At 44.5% G+C, this 18,004-nt stretch overlaps 1 protein-coding gene across 3 annotated transcripts in view; it reads left to right on the forward strand.

The window, feature by feature from the left end:
- Positions 1–18,004, forward strand: part of LOC124615346 (SHC-transforming protein 4) — a 100,676-nt gene that overhangs the window by 23,390 nt on the left and 59,282 nt on the right. For all 3 annotated transcript variants that reach the window (XM_047143153.1, XM_047143156.1, XM_047143155.1), the window contains one exon: positions 16,255–16,315. In XM_047143153.1, coding sequence (XP_046999109.1) covers positions 16,255–16,315 — 61 coding nt within the window. The remainder of the gene's footprint in view (positions 1–16,254; positions 16,316–18,004) is intronic.

The following is an 18,004-nucleotide window of genomic DNA, read 5'->3' on the forward strand; positions in this document are numbered from 1 at the left end:
ATCAGAGAGGCTAGTCCTCCTGGTAATAATAATTCTTTGGACTTCAGTAACAGCGCTCATGGAGTTGTGAATAATAATGAATTTTTGGTGATTAAGAGGAAGGATGCGACATTTGAAAAAGTGTCCCCCTTCTATATCCATAAGGGTGTGGAAGGCCTTGCTGACACTTTAAAATCTATAAAATGACTACGTAATGGCTCATTATTAGTCGAAGCTAACAGGTCAAAGTAGGTGGAACTTCTTAAGAAATCGCAGACATTGGGTAAATATGATATTGCTTTTGAGAGGCACACCTTTCTCAGCTCCAGTTCTTTTCACTTAATATTTGGCCTTACATACCAAACCCTATGTGGTGCTATAAATGCCATTGTTTCAGCCATACAACCGTGAGGTACAGTGATCTGCAGAGAGTGCAGAAAAGCAGCTCATGATGCTGTGACTGACTGCCCATCTCCAGTGATCTATGTAAACTGCTCTGCGGACCACCCAGTCTGTAGCCGAGGCTGCCCTGTTTTTGCTGAGGAACACAAAATACAGGAAATAAGTGACCAAGTGGAAGCGAAAAAGGAATATAAGGCAATGAAACCCCATCTCTGCCACCTCATTTTCTTCCATAGTGCAGAAACCTATTCCCAAGGTGGACACTTCAACACAGACAACATCCAGTGTGCCTGTATCCACCACAAGCACCTGTACTTGCACATGTACACCTCAAGAGAAAAAGATTAAGGACAAAGTAATCCAGGCAGCTGCAACAGAAAAGACCAACAACAAATTCACAGTGAGCATCCAGAAGGCACACGCAAAGCATAGTGCCTCACAGTGCCCCATTTCGCCCTCATCCTTGACGGGACAGAGTGCATGGAAAGGATCCCGATGTTGAGGTCACAAGCTGTCCAAGGCACAGTCAGACGTCACTCTGGTATGTCTGACTGATGAGGAGGACATCATGGAGTTAGATGCCTCAGTTCCAGGCATCCCCTCCACTCACCCTCGCTCTAAAAGTGGTTCACCTCCCCAGTGCAAAGATAAGGGTAAATTAAAACCACATCAATGGCATGTCTCCCATACTACAGTGGAACTTGAATGGGTTCAGGACTCATGTGGAGGAACTGAAATTCTTAGCACAGGCACACCCCTTGTGCTTGTGTTTAAAACAAACACATTTTAAACATACAGACGTCCCTGTGCTATGGGGCTATAAGCTGTATCACAAGGATGGCCTATTGAGGGAAAGAGCCAAAGGAGGGGTCAAAGGATTTGTCTCTAATGCACACCATTCTTCTGCTCTCGCCCTGGCTACTGACCTGCAAGCAGTAGCAGGTTGAATTCATGCAAGTTGGAGGCTTACTGTTTGCTCTCCGTATTTGTCACCACTGGATGCAGTAGACTCAGAAGCTCTCACAGATCTTATGGAACAACTCTCTCAACAATTTCTCCTCCTGGGAGACTTCAATGCCTGTCATGTCCTGTGGGGCTCGACCTCTACTTGCCCTCAGGGTCGGGTTTTGGAGAGCCTCCTGACATCTCAATAGCTGTGCATCCTAACACTGGTACTCCCACTCATTTCTGCACTGCTACTGGGTCATTCTCGGTCATCGACCTCTCTCTCTGCTCTCCAGCCCTCGCCAACTCTGTTCACCATGGGATTTCATTCCAATGACCACTTCCCAATCCTCAATCACCTACTGGATTGTGTGTTGCTGGAACAGAAGCCACCATCATGGATGATTGGCAGGGCTAACTGGGCACTGTTCAGTCAATTGGCTGTGTTTGAACACCATGACAGCGTCCAGGAATGGGTGGACCACATAACTTGTGTGATCCATCATGCTGACATCTCTATACCTGTCTTTCAGTCCTCTTAGGAGGCGACCTGTACCTTGGTGGACAGAAGAGTGCAATTCAGCCATCTGGGCCAGACATGTGGCCCTTCGAAGGTCTAAGTGCCATCCTACAGCGGACAACTGCCTTTTGAGTCACGAGAGCCAAGGCTCAAGGTGTCATTAAGGAGAGCAAAAAACAGTCATAACAAACATTCTTGGAGTCTATTAACCATTCCACTTGTTCTACAAAAGTATTGGAAGCCATTAGGAGGATTACTAGTAAATGCAGCTGTTTACCAATAGCAGCAGTGCTGAAACAGGGGTATTTCCAAACTGTGCCCAGAGACATTGCTCAGGCACTGGGCAAACATTTTGCAAAAATTAGGGAACTCGAGTCGGCACTGTCTGAGACTCGTGATACTGCACCTGGTCACAACCAAATCTGGTACTGTCTGCTTCGACATGTGCCAGTGGCGTTAAAGGAAAACCACCTCAAATGTTTTAATCATATATGGCAGACAGGCAACTACTCCAACTCATGGAGGGAAGCAGTTCTGATACCTCTCCTGAAACCTTGAAAGTACACCTCTCAGTAGTTACAGGAGTATTGCCTTAACAAGCTGTGTAGGAAAGATCCTGGGACAAATGGTTAACCGTCGTCTGGTCTGGTTGTTAGAGACCAGACAACTCCTTACCATGCTCAGTGTGGATTCCAGAGATTTCAGTCCACTGTGTAGAGGCGGCTGTTCAGCAGTCTTTCCTGTGCAACTATCACTGTATCAGTACATTCTTCGACAGGTCGGTAAGGTGTGTGATACTTCTAGGAGACACTGTATTCTTGCGCAATGGCATCCATGGGGCTTTCGTGGCCACCTTCCCCTTTCCTATCTAAATGGTTTCTTCAGACCCGAGTTGGTGCCTCACTGTCTGATTGTTTTGAGCAGAAGAATGGTATCCCTCAGGGCAGTGTTTTAAGTGTTAGCTTATTTGCCATAACCATAAATGGTATCATGTCTAGGGTAATGAGTCCTAATAATATATTATGAGAAAAATCAAACTCAGAAATAAGATAACCCAAATAAGTACCTAATTGTTAAAAATTTCAAATAATAAGGTAAAGCAATCATGTGAGGAATAGAAAAAATTAAGACAGGATTACTACCAAACAGCAACAAATAATAAACCAATTATACCAAATGAAATGTAGTAACCCCTATCATCAAAAGAAAATCTTGAATAAAAATTATTATCCCCAGCTATTGAATAATAAAACAAACGAAAAGAGCAAGAAACAGTTAAATCTGTAGAAAAAAATAAAGGAAAAATCTAACAGTTAATTCATCTTATACCATCTCAAGAATTAAATCCTTTGAATAAAAACCAGCCAAAAAAGATATACCATACAAAGACAAACTAGAAACATTAAAACAAACAGAAGTTAAAGGTATAAAATTAACAACAGAACCCATAATGCAAATATCCTGAGAATCCTGCACGCATAAATAACACCACCTTAAATAAAGCATGAGCTAACAAATGAAAGAAAGAGAGCTTTGGATAACCTATAGCCAAAATACTCATTATTAAACCAAGTTGTCAAAATAGAAAGAGCAATAATCTTTTTCAAAACAAACTCAAAATTAGCTCCCAAACAAGCCGTAAATGTAGTTATATAAGGGGCATTCAAAAAGAATCAAGCCGGAGGAATAATTACAGAAACCAGTACCTGTATGTTAGAACTATTGACCCTGGTTGTTGAGACACTTGTCCCACTGTGACACTGTGAACGGCTGTCTCATAAAATTCCCAGGGCTGCGATGTTAATCAGTTCCGCCCGTGCGGCTGGACGTTTTCGTCCAAGGTGAATCATTTGCCCTCAGAGCCTTTTTAAGGGAACCAAAAATGGCGTAATCACAGGGAGAGAGGTCCGAACTGTATGGAGGGTGACCGAGGATTTCCCATTTGAATTTTTGCAGGAGTGCGGCGCCTCTGTTGGCCGTATGAGGCTTTGCTTTGTCGTGGAGCGGAATAATCCCATGGGTCAGATTGCCTAGTTGTTTTGATTTGATTGCTTGGCGAACTGTGGTCAAGGTTTGTGAGTAACGCTGGGCATTCACTGTTGCCCTGTGCTGCAGGAAGTGAATCAGAAGGGAGGCTTGGTCAAAGAAGAATGTCAGCATAGGGGCAAACAATTCACCTCAGACAACGATGTCCAGCTGTACATACGGAACTGGTTAACATTGCAGCCCTGGGAATTTTATAACAACCATTCACCACCTTGTGTCACAGTGGGACAAGTATCTCCACAGTCAGGGTCAATACTTCTAACACACAGAAGTAAAAATCAACCACAGTTATAAGTCCCTAATATTGAACTGAAACAAATTAATAAATAAACCCCCACAGTAACAAGAGTACCCCCCTGCGGGTCCGGGGATTAGAATAGGCCCGAGGTATTCCTGCCTGTCGTAAGAGGCGACTAAAAGGAGTCACTCCCCCTCAAGGGGGTAGTTAGCGCCTGCGTCCGGAGACGGACGGTTCCACGACCTCTATTTGCGGTCATTTTGCTTTTTCACTTCTCGTTTCTTCCTTTCTTTTGGTTGGTTCCTTTCTTTGCTCTTCTCCACCTCACTGTCTTCCTTACTCTTTCCTCTGCAAAATCTCCTTGGCTTCTCATTGCCTTCTTCTCCTTGCCTTCTCATTGCCTTCTTCTCCTTGCCTTCTCATTGCCTTCTTCTCCTTGCCTTCTCATTGCCTTCTTCTCCTTGCCTTCTCATTGCCTCCTTCTCCTTGCCTTCTCTGGTCTCCGCCTCGGTGTTTGAGACAGTCTGTCCCCCCCCCCCCCCCCCTCCCTCTCTCTCTCTCTCTCTCTCTCTCTCTCTCTCTCTCTCTCTCTCTCTCTCTCTCTCTCTCTCTCTCTCTCTCTCCCCCCCCCCCCCCTCTCTCTCTCTCTCTCTCTCTCTCTCTCTCTCTCTCTCTCTCTCTCTCTCTCTCTCTCTCCCCCCCCCCCTCTCTTTCCCCCTCTCTCTCTCTCCTTTTTCCTCTTCTTCCTTCCTCCCTGTGCGTGCCTGAAGGCCGACCCACGCGTTCGCACGCGTAGCCGGTGACGGGGTAACGCGTAATTCCCCGCCCTGGGTAGACATGTAAGGCACGCGCGTACCCCCTGGTAAAGGCCAGGCCCGGGGAGGGGTGATTGCCTGAGCTGATACCTTCTGACCATGCCGATTGGTCCCTCCGTCTGTTTCTCGGGAGGTGTGACCTGAGGTGTAAACATTCACCTAAGGCGGGAGTGCCCTCTGAGAGGGTCCCCACAAGGAAGGAGCGCGCCATCGGAGATGCTGGCAATCATGGGGGATTCCTCCGCAATGGATTTCACTCCATCTCTCTCGACTTCTGCCCAAAAACGGAAACATGACCAGCCACCAGTGACAAAAGTACTACCGCCTGCCCCACAGTTCCTCGTCGTTTCTCGATCTGAGGACGGAAAGGATTTTTCCTCTGTCAACCCTTTCGTTATCCAGAAGGGCGTAGATGCCATAGCCGGATCTGTCAAATCTTGTACCAGGTTGCGTAACGGTACCTTATTACTAGAAACTGAGAGCGCCTTTCAGGCACAAAAACTGCTTCGGGCCACACTCCTGTACACGTTCCCTGTCCGGGTGGAGGCCCACCAAACTTCGAATTCGTCTCGTGGTGTAGTCTATACTAGCTCCCTCGATGGATTGACTGACGAGGAGATTCAATCTTTCCTCGCTGAGCAGGGCGTGACGGCTGTCCATAGGGTCATGAAAAAGGTCAACAATGACCTTGTACCGACCCGGACACTTTTCTTGACCTTCGATAGTGTTAAGCTGCCATCGCGCATCAAGGCGGGCTACGAGGTTATTTCTGTTCGCCCCTATGTCCCGACACCTACGCGCTGCTACCAGTGTCAGCGTTTCAATCACACTCGACAGTCTTGTTCCAATGCGGCTAAATGTGTCACTTGTGGCAGGGATGCCCATGAGGGTGACTGTCCACCTCCGTCTCCTCGTCATGTGAACTGTCAGGGTGACCATGCCGCATCCTCCCACGACTGTCCTGTCTATAAGGAAGAACGCTGTATCCAAGAAATTCGGGTCAAAGAGAAAGTGTCCACCTCGGCTGCTCGCAAGCTATTGGCCAGTAGGAAGCCCACGCTGCTCCCAGCGGGGAAATACAGTACTGTCCTTGCCTCTCCTCGGACTACCAGGGAGGTGGCAACCCAGACATGTGATCTGACCTTCAGCACCGCGGTCGTCCGTTCGGCCAGTGCTAAGATCGCGCGGTCGACGTCTCCTCTTCCTCCCGTCACCCCACAGACACCAGCCCCTTCATCAGCTTCTGCTAAGACGAAGACCCAGAAGTCAGATCCACGGGCCTTCAAGAAGGAACCGTCCCGTGCAGACTTCCTACGTACCTCGACCTCCCAGCCTTCGACCGGTACTTCCACCAAACGTCCTTCCAAGAAGGCTCATAGGAAGCACAGTTCTCCTTCTCCGCCACGGCGCATTTCTTCTCCTGCGCCACCCAGCAGTTGCCGCCCCAGGCCGTCATCCGTTTCGCCTGGCCGCACCGCTGGTAGCCGAACATCTGGCCGTTCACCGGCGGAGGAAGCTCCCCCTCCCGGCCATCCTCCCAAGATGGCCGATGAACCTATAGACCCAATGGACGATGACTGTCCGCCTACTGATAGCGGCGGCAGTGCTCACTCGAAGCCAGGCCCTCAGCGGCCTTCGAGGTGACTCCTTCTTTCGTCTTCCTTTTCTTCTTACGATGGCACTTATTCACTGGAATATTCGCAGCATTCGCTCCAACCGAGAGGACTTGAAGTTGCTGCTCCGCTTGCACCGTCCGCTCGTCGTAGCCCTCCAGGAAACGAAGCTACGCCCATGCGATCAAATTGCCTTGGCACACTACACCTCTGTGCGTTTTGACCTACCCCCTGTGGTAGGTATCCCAGCTCATGGAGGGGTTATGTTGCTGGTCCGGGATGATATTTACTACGATCCCATCACGTTGCACACCGGCCTGCAGGCAGTTGACATCCGCATTACTCTCCCCACTTTTACATTTTCCATTTGTACCGTTTACACTCCATCGTCATCTGCCGTTACCAGGGCAGACATGATGCAACTTATTGCTCAGCTACCTGCACCATTTTTGTTAACTGGAGACTTCAATGCCCACCATCCCCTTTGGGGCTCTCCAGCATCCTGCCCGAGGGGCTCCCTGTTAGCAGACCTTTTCAACCAGCTCAATCTTGTCTGCCTCAATACCGGCGCCCCTACTTTTCTTTCGGACACATCTCACACCTATTCCCATTTAGACCTCTCTATATGTACTACCCAACTTGCACGCCGGTTTGAGTGGTATGCCCTTTCTGATACATATTCGAGCGACCACTTCCCGTGTGTTATCCATCTCCTGCAGCATACCCCCTCTCCGTGCTCCTCTAGTTGGACCATCTCCAAGGCAGACTGGGGGCTCTTCTCTTCCAGGGCGACCTTTCAGGAGCAAACCTTCACAAGCTGCGATTGTCAGGTCGCACACCTCACGGAAGTCGTTCTCACTGCTGCTGAATATTCCATCCCTCACCCTACTTCTTCTCCACGTCGCGTACCGGTCCCCTGGTGGACCGCAGCATGTAGAGACGCTTTACGTGCTCGTCGACGTGCTATACGCACCTTTAAACGCCACCCTACAGTGGCGAATTGTATCAATTATAAACGATTACATGCTCAGTGTCGTCGTATTATTAAAGAAAGCAAGTAAGCTAGCTGGGCTGCTTTCACAAGCACCTTCAACAGTTTTACTCCTTCTTCTGTTGTCTGGGGTAGCCTGCGCCGGCTATCTGGCACTAAGGTCCACTCACCAGTTTCCGGCTTGACGGTCGCGAATGACGTCCTTGTGGCCCCTGAGGCTGTCTCCAATGCCTTCGGCCGCTTTTTCGCAGAGGTTTCGAGCTCCGCTCATTACCACCCTGCCTTCCTTCCCCGCAAACAGGCAGAGGAGGCTAGGCCACCTAACTTCCGCTCCTCGAATCGTGAAAGTTATAATGCCCCATTCACCATGCGGGAACTCGAAAACGCACTTGGCTGATCAGGGTCCTCCGCTCCAGGGCCTGATTCTATTCATATTCAGATGCTGAAGAACCTTTCTCCTGCGGGTAAAGGTTTTCTTCTTCTTACTTATAATCGCATCTGGATTGAGGGACATGCTCCCGCATGCTGGCGCGAGTCTATTGTTGTCCCGATTCCTAAGCCGGGGAAGGACAAACACTTGCCTTCCAGTTATCGACCCATCTCGCTTACCAGCTGTGTCTGTAAAGTGATGGAGCGAATGGTTAACTCTCGATTGGTTTGGCTGCTCGAGTCTCGACGCCTACTTACCAATGTACAATGTGGATTTCATATGCGCCGCTCTGCTGTTGACCATCTGGTTACCTTGTCGACCTTCATTATGAATAACTTCTTGCGGAAGCGCCCGACCGCGGCTGTGTTCTTTGATTTGGAGAAGGCTTACGACACCTGTTGGAGGGCGGGCATTCTCCGCACCATGCATACATGGGGCCTTCGCGGTCGCCTCCCTCTTTTTATTCGTTCCTTTTTAATGGATCGACAGTTCAGGGTACGTGTGGGTTCTGTCCTGTCAGACACCTTTCGCCAGGAGAATGGGGTGCCACAGGGCTCAGTTTTGAGCGTCGCTCTCTTCGCCATCGCGATCAATCCAATAATGGATTGCCTCCCAGCTGATGTATCAGGCTCCCTTTTCGTGGACGATTTTACCATCTATTGCAGCGCTCAGTGTACACGTGTCCTGGAGCGCTGTCTTCAGCGTTCTCTTGACCGTCTTTACTCCTGGAGTGTCGCCAATGGCTTCCGTTTTTCTGCCGAGAAGATGGTCTGTATTAACTTCTGGCGCTACAAAGAGTTTCTCCCACCGTCCTTACGACTTGGTCCCGTTGCTCTCCCAATCGTGGAGACAACAAAATTTTTAGGTCTTACATTTGACAGGAAACTTAGCTGGTCTCCACATGTGTCATATTTGGCTGCCCTTTGTACCCGTTCTTTAAATGTCCTCCGTGTTCTCAGTGGTATGTCGTGGGGAGCGGATCGAACCGTCCTGCTCCGTCTATATCGGTCGATCGTCCGCTCCAAGCTTGATTATGGGAGCTTCGTATACTCCTCTGCACGGCCATCCATCTTATGCCGCCTCAACTCCATACAACATCGGGGTTTACGACTTGCGATCGGAGCGTTTTATACTAGTCCCGTAGAGAGTCTTCATGCTGACGCTGGCGAATTGCCACTCACCTACCGGCGTGATATACTGCTTTGTCGGTATGCCTGTCGGCTACTGTCAATGCCCGACCACCCGTCTTATCGTTCCTTTCTTGACGACTCTCTCGACCGTCAATACGGGTTGTATGTCTCTGCCCTGCTACCCCCTGGAGTTCGCTTTCGTCGCCTCCTTCAACACCTTAATTTTTCACTCCCTGCAACCTTTCGAGTGGGCGAGAGCCACACGCCAACTTGGCTCCAGGCTCAGGTCCGCGTTCACCTTGACCTCAGCTCGCTCCCAAAAGAGGTTACCCCCGGTTCGGTCTACCACTCCCGTTTTGTGGAACTTCGTTCGAAGTTCATCAATATGACCTTCATTTATACAGATGGCTCTAAGACCAATGACGGGGTCGGGTGTTCTTTTATTGTTGGGGCACAAAGTTTCAAATACCGGCTCCATGGCCATTGTTCGGTCTTCACAGCTGAGCTCTTTGCCCTCTACCAGGCTGTTCTTTACATCTGCCGCCACCGACATTCTGCTTATGTCATCTGCTCCGATTCCCTGAGCGCCATCGAGAGCCTCAGTGATCCGTATCCGGTTCACCCTTTCGTGAACCGGATCCAACGCTCTCTTCGGCAGCTGGTGGACGTCGGTTCTCCGGTTAGCTTTATGTGGGTCCCTGGCCATGTTGGTATCCCTGGGAACGAAGCTGCAGATGCCGCGGCCAAGGCTGCGGTCCTCCAGCCTCGGACAGCTTCTTGTTGTGTCCCTTCATCAGATTGTAGCAGGGTTATTTGTTGGCGCATTTTATCGCTGTGGCATGCCGATTGGGCTGCACTTACAGACAACAAGCTTCGGGCCTTGAAACCTCTTCCCGCGGCTTGGTCGTCCTCCTCCTGCCCTTCTCGACGGGAGGAGGACGTCCAAGCCGCGGGAAGAGGTTTCAAGGCCCGAAGCTTGTTGTCTGTAAGTAACCCGGTTCAGCCATCGCCATCTGCTGACGGCTGCGCCGGCGCCGTTCTGCCCATGTGGGCAATTGCTGACGGTCCGCCACATTTTAATGTCCTGTCTGAATTTTAACACACTGCGTCTAGATCTTAACCTGCCATGTACTTTAGATGCCATTTTAGCGGATGACCCACGAGCAGCTGCTCGTGTTCTTCGTTTTATCAATTTGACAAACCTCTCTAAGGACATTTGATGATGCTGTTTTTTAATCCTATGCCTGTCAGTCTGTCTTTTATCGTGTTTTCCCTTTTAGTTGTTGTTTTAAACTTGTGCCTCGCGGTGCATTCTTAACGTAGTCAGGGCGCTAATGACCATTGAAGTTGTGCGCCCTAAAACCACAAAAAAGAAAAAAAAAAAAGTAACAAGAGTAGAAGAATGAATCAAAGCAGAAACAGGAGTAGGAGCAGCCACAGCAGCAGGAAGTCAAGAGGAAAAAGGAATCTGAAATCTCTTAGCCAGAACAATTAATATAGTAATAAGCTTTATTTCAAAAGAACTCGAAATAAAGTCATCGTAATAAATATAATTCCAACCAACAAAATTTAACACTGGACTCGCATTCGGGAGGACGACGGTTCAATCCCGCGTCCGGCCATCCTGATTTAGGTTTTCCGTGATTTCCCTAAATCGCTCCAGGCAAATGCCGGGATGGTTCCTTTTGAAAGGGCACGGCCGACTTCCTTCCCCGTCCTTCACTAATACAATGAGACCGATGACCTCGCTGTCTGGTCTTCCCCAAACAACCCAACCCCAACAAAATTTAATATTCAAGCAATAGAAATTAAAATAGTAACATCACTAATCCAATTAGATAAAGCAGTTAATAAACCAGCACTATAAGACTTTACATTCTGATAATAAAATAAGAAACCAATCCTAAACCATCTCAACCTAATAAAATTCTAATCAAATTAGGACTAATAATTAAAAACCCTATTAAAAGAATAAATATGAAAACAATAATATTAAAACAATTTATATTTTTCTCACCTGATATATAATCCAAGAAGAAATACATGTAACATAAGACATAAAAATAAGAGGTATTCAGTCCAAAATTAAAGTCATCACAACCATATAAACATCTAAATTAAAAGTTGTCACTCGATAAAAAGTCTAATCTATTATTAAATAATAAATACCCTAAATAAAAAAATATTTCTTGAAAAAAATAAAGGAAAAAAACTCGGAGAACAAATAAAAAACAAATAACAGCCTAAGATGGAAAAACTTCATATCATTGATCCCACAAAACAATATTTTTAATTAAAATACTTAATTTGAACAAAGAAATGTTCACCCTTGAAACAAAAAATATTTAAAGGCAATCAATGTAAAAGTAAAAGATGATACTCCCAAAAATAACCAAGAGAAAAAGTATAAACCCCAGAATAATAATTACCATGCTGAAAATAAGACTATAGTATAAACTGCCTGATGAAAACAAATTAATCTAACACCACCAGACAATCCTAAAGATAACCAGAAATAATTAAACTTTAAATCCAAGTAAGCAATAACCTTTATCACGCAGAAAATACCATAACCATCTAACTTCAACAAAACACTCACAAGAATCATTCTACCAGAAATAAAGGCCTCTACATGAGCCTTAGGAAGTTATAACTGGACCAGAAACATAGGTATCTTAACCAAAAAAGCCAGAATCATAAAAACATAAAATAATAAGAACCAAAATCAAACAACAAAGGAAAATATGAAGTATTAGCAAAATCATAAACATTAAATAAAACTAACAGTAAAGGCAATCTAGCAACCAAAGTATAAAAAAGTCAAATAAACCCCAGCCTGTAGTCGCTCAGGTTGATACCCCCAACCCAAAATTAAAAGTAAAGTAGGGACCAATCTAGCCTTAAAAAAAAAACAATAAAGAGAAAGAAGACTTAATCTAGCAAATGAACAATAAAGTATAATTATTAAAATCAAAACCATAAAAATAAAAAAATTAGAATGGTATGAAGTTAAATAAACTGTACCTCTAGCAGAAATTATTAATGAACACATCCAAAAACTTAATAAAATTAAACTAAAAGAAAAATAATCAACACCAAAATAATACGTAATTATATTCAATTCAGCATGTGAATATACACAAATCATAAAAACAAAACTTGACAGAAACATCAAAGAATGAACTAACCGTCAAAAATTATTTATTGAACTAAGAGGGATTTAAAAAAAGTCATGAATAAATATTTTAATGTAAAGACAAACCAAAAGAATTAAATAAATCATTACCATGAGACCGAATCATTGAAACCAAACTAGAAAGACCTAAAGCTCCCTCACAAAAATAATCATAAAATTCAATAAGAAAAATAATAATCAGTATAAATAAATAAAGAACAGTATACTCTAATCTCAACAAAATGTTTGCGTTTAGAAGGAAAAACATAAACACCAGCAAAATAAACCAATAAAGAAGGAAAAACAGAGAATATAAACATTAGTTTTACGAGGGTCAGTCAAAAAGTAATGCCTCCTATTTTTTTTTCTACGTTTAATTGTCAGGAAATTTAAATGCAATTACATAGGTTGAAAACCACAACATTGAGGATCATTTTGTCATTTTTCAATGTAATCTCCGCCCATCTCTACAGTTTTGGTCCATCTTTGAACAAGGGCATGTATCCCAGCACGGTAAAAATCACAGCTCTGCTTCCTAAGCCATTGACGCACGGATGTTTTGACGGCCTCCTCATCTTCAAAATGAATCCCACGATGAGCTTCTTTTAGTGGCCCGAACAGATGGAAGTCTGATGGTGCCAGGTCAGGGCTGTATGGGGGATGAGGCAAAACTTCCCATCCAATTTTGACAATCTCGTCAGAGGTGTGACGACTGGTGTGTGGTCTTGCATTGTCATGCAAAAGAAGAACATCTGCCATTGATTTTGTTGGGCGAACTCGCTGAAGACGTGCTTTAAGTTTGTTGAGGGTTGTGACGTATTGAACAGAATTTATTGTGCATCCCTGCTCCAAAAAATCAACCAGAATCACACCCTCTGTATCCCAGAAAACTGTTGCCATAACTTTCCCTGCCGATCGCACAGTTTTGAATTTTTTCTTCCTCGGCGAGCTTGTGTGACGCCACTCCATTGACTGCCTCTTTGATTCGGGTTCAAAAAAATGCACCCATGTTTCGTCCCAGGTCACAATTTTTTTTCAGAAACTCATCTCCCTCCAAACGGAAGCGCTGCAAGTGTTGGGAGGCTATTGTTTTCCTTGCCTCTTTATTCTGATCGGTTAACATTCTTGGAACCCACCGTGCACAAACTTTTGAGTACCCCAATTGTTTAATAATCGTGATCACACTGCCTTTACTAAGAGAAATAATGCGACACACTTCATCTGCAGTCACCCGACGGTCACCACGAATGATGTCATCAACTTGCTGAATGTTGTGTGGAGTCACTGCACTCACCGGCCTGCCGCTCCGCTTTTCGTCAGTCAACGGTGTTTGCCCTTCAGCTTCCTTACAACGACGAACCCATCGTCTAACAGTGCTGACATCCACTGTCACAACACCATACACCTTCTTCAGTCTTTCATGAATGCGTATGGGCGTTTCACCTTCTGCATTCAAGAATTCAATCACACAACGCTGTCTCAAACAAACATCGATGTCGGCCATCTTACAAACTTTTGCTGTGCTGCCACCTGTTGACACAGAAAGTTACTACTGCAGTGGATTGCAGAAGAAGGTTTGAGGAATGGCGCCAAATTCAAATTTTTCACTTAACTTAATTTCTTTAAGTAGGAAAAAAAATGGGAGGCATTACTTCTTGACCGACCCTCGTAATAGTTAAAAAATGTCGATCTTGTAAACCGGAAATAGGTCTACACTCCACTTTTAAAACTTCAAGGGTGGAAAAGCTTCCCATCATCGATCCCCAAAACCGATATTTTAATAAACTAGCTCCTGAAATGATTAAAATAATAATTGTATCACTATCAAATGTAATAAATATTAATTTTATTAAATTAAGACAGCCAGTATCAATAACACTTTTCATTATTCTTCAAACTTATTGTTGAATTACTAACAGGAACAATAATGAAGAGTTATTGATTGTCCGATATCCTGTTTTTAACATTTCTTGGTGATATATTAGTCCTGTTTATTTATATCACAAGAAATATTTCAACCTAAATTGATTACCATAATTGTTACTTCAACAATGCGAATCTTCATCATCAGCTTCTGGGCCTCATTTTTGACTTGAAATTGTTGTGGTTGCCACACCTGAGGGACCTGAAAGCCAGAACCCTCAAGGCACTGACTACCTTAAAGTGCCATAGCTACAGGTCTTGGGGAGCGAACAGGGCATGTCTACTCCAGTTCTGTAGGGCTGGACAATCGGTGCACTGTCTATGGATCAGCGAGGCCTTCACATTTGAAGTTCATAGATGCTGTCCACTGTGAGGGGATTTGGCTCACCACGTGTGTTTATAGGACCAGTCCCATACCCAAGCCCTGTGCTGAGGCGTGGGAACTGCCACTTACCATCTGGCGGCAGCTCCTCGTGGTGCATCAGGCATATAATATCCTCACAGCTCTAATTTCACCCGCGCACCATACTGTTGCTCGTCCAACTCTGGAATGTCTTTTTCTACATACGTTCACGAGCCATGCTGCCGTTGGGGGTCCGTGTGCAGCATGTACTGGAATCACTTGGTGTGGAGCAAGTACAACCCCAAATCTAGGGTTTTAACCATCTACCGCACTGGTTACTGCAGAAGGCCAGTGTCATTTTAGATTTAGTGCAGTACAGGAGAGTTTGCACTCCTGCTTCTGTATTTTAATTCGATATTTACAGACATTTTATATGTGCACTGCAGCTATGTAGCTGTCTTTACGGATGGGTCTAAGCAGGCGGACTCAGTTGCTTGCCCTGTTGTTTTCCCGGATTGTGTCTTTCAAGGTCCAACTGCCTCAGAAATTAACTATCTTCGACACAGGATTATATGTGGTCTTTTGATCACTGTAGCAGATAAGATATTCTTCCAGTGCTAAATTTCTTGTCTTCTCAGATTCTCTGAGCTCCCTTTACACTCTCCGAAGTTTTTACCCAGCAAATAAAGTCATCCAGAATATCCAGGATGCCCACCTCCAGCTTCAGTGACTAGTCTTTCTGCTGGGTATGTGGGCACATGGGAATTGTGACGGAACGAAAGGGTGGATCAAGCAGCCAAGGAGGCATATCGTGATCCTCAGGTATTTCAGTGTGCCATCTCCCTACATGCTATCACCTCGCTGTTGAAGTACAAGGTCATGTGTTGCTAGGGAGATGAGTGACTGGAACTAACTGACAACAAACTCCGTTTAGTAAACCTAAAACTTGGCTCAGGCATACTTCCTTCCAGCCATGTCGATGGGGCAAGGTCCATCTTACTAATCTTTGCATAGGCCACAGCCCCGTGACACACAGACTCTTGCTCCGACGAGAGGATCGTCCAATGTGTTGTGCTTGTGACATGCAGATCACTGTGCGCCACATTTTATTGGACTATGTTTTATTTGCTGACCAGCAGACTGTGGCGAGTTTGCCAACTGTGGTTAGAGTGTTAAAGTTTTGTGAATTGTCCAACATTTTAACAAGATTTTAATGTGTCAACAGGGTGACTGGCTCACCCAAGTTTTTTGTAAGTGGTCAGCCAGTCACATTTCTCTGTCCTTTTTTAGCTCTTCTGTGTTTTGTTTTCTGTTTTTAATTTCATATATAGCTGCTTTCTCTCCTAATTGAGATAGAGTGACTGTATGGTCATTTCGAGTGCACAAGTGTACAACAGTTTTAGTTTATCTCCACATTCGTTTCTTTTGATAAGTGTAAGGGCACTAATGACCTCACCGTTGGACGCCCATAAAACACACACACACACAATTTTGTAAGTAAATTTCCTTTAATTGTTCCAATATTTTACTTGCAGCACATGAAGGTTACTTTTCTGACAGCTCTTGCAGCTAAATACAACTTTTGTTCCTTTTAATGCATATTTTCAACTTTTAATGCTTTCTGTTCTCTTATGTGTCTTATAAATGTGTTGTTGGCGTTTAGTGTAAAAGTAATTGTTACCGAGCTTGACGTTCTGTTACCAGGGAATGCATTAATAGAGTATGTGAAGCTGCTGGCCTGAAAACTGTTGACAAAAAAAGAAAGGTATGTTTTACACATAGAAAAATTACCTTACAATTGATATGTTTATCTGATGTGTTCTCTACGTATAGTTGCAGTACTTTATCACACCTGTGATACATCATCAAACAGTATACATACTGACAATCTTAACTATACTGTTGCATGGTCCACTATAATAAAGAGCTTTGCAGATCTGCCAAAATTCAATTAAGACTTAAATGTCTTCTGCACAGAATGTACCTTTCTTAATGCAGTAACCAGTAAATCGACAAAATATCAACAGCTGCTATTGTCTTTGGCTTGTTAGAAGCATTTGAGTGTGATGTTTGCAGTATTTGTTTAAAGATGTTGTATGTTGGGAAGTTTTACTTGAGAAACAGTATATCACATTAAGAAGTGTGTGTGTGTGTGTGTGTGTGTGTGTGTGTGTGTGTGTGTGTGTGTGTCAGTAATAATCAGATTGGGAAAAATAACAGGAGGCGGCATGCTGCAGGGAACAAAGTAAGACCTACTTGAATTTTTATAATACAAACTGTCACCTTTATCAAATCGTAAATCTTTTTGTAGGGGGCAAATGGATTGTCACTAGATGGAACAGTGTGTTGAGTTGTCTACTGCTCCTGACTCAACCTTATTTTTGACAGTAATAAATTGGCGAGAGAGAATGGAGTAGAATTTACAAAAGTTTTATGTGTGAACATTGATAGCTTACAGATTGTCCCAGTGGGTCAGAATGAAGTACAGAAATGCAGTATGTTCTAAAAATTATTTTAACAATTTGTATTTATTGGTGGACACTCGCTACAAAAGAAACAAATTGCAAAATATTCAGAGAAAAAGCATCAAAATTCTGACACAATGGGTTTTCTGGGAAGGAGGTGTGTGGTGATAGAATTGGTTTGGCCAAGAGTTTGAAAGCATTTCTGCTAGATGACAAGTGGAACAGGATCATTTTTGTAACCCAAGTCTGGAGCACATTGACAGCACTTCAACAGAAGGCTTCTTCTGTGCTGTAGTTGAACAGGTGTGAGCTGGTGATTGTGGCCCTGCATGTTTTCCATCAGCATTTTGGGGGTGTTCTGCTTATGGTGAAAAACATTAATCATTGGTATCAGCAGTTTGAAAAGACAGGATGTCTGGGCAAAAATAAGAATCTGCATTGACCCTGCTCTTCTGATGGAAGAGTAGAGAGCATTGAGCAAAGTTTTGAGTGGAGTCCATCGGCCTATTCAAAGTGCATGCAGAGAACTTTGTTTTCCATATGGCTGTCTGGCAGGTGTTAAGGTGACATTTGTTCAGAGATCACTCTACAACTAGTGCAAACTCTTCATGTTGGTGGTAAAGGGTGTTAGAACACATGGCAGATGACTGATTTTGTTGCAGTTAATTTGCAGTGACGAGGCAACATTTCATGTTAACAGTAAAGTTAACATACACATATGGGAATCTCAGGACCCTCAAGAAATTGTTGAACATGAAGGAGATTCGCCTTAAGTTACCTTGTTACTACAGTCCATTCTTTTATGAGGATAATATAATGATTGGAATGAGGTATCTTGAAATGTTGCAGTTTTTAACACCTCTCCCTCTCTAGCTATATTAGAATGTTTATGTAATTAAAGAACACTGGAAATTATTTAGTTGGGGAATGTTAAGAGCTACGACAGTTTGCTTATTACTTGTACTGTATCCCCTTTCCAATCTTTTACT

This window comes from Schistocerca americana, chromosome 5, assembly GCF_021461395.2.
Source record: "Schistocerca americana isolate TAMUIC-IGC-003095 chromosome 5, iqSchAmer2.1, whole genome shotgun sequence".
Taxonomy (NCBI): Eukaryota; Metazoa; Arthropoda; class Insecta; order Orthoptera; family Acrididae; genus Schistocerca; species Schistocerca americana.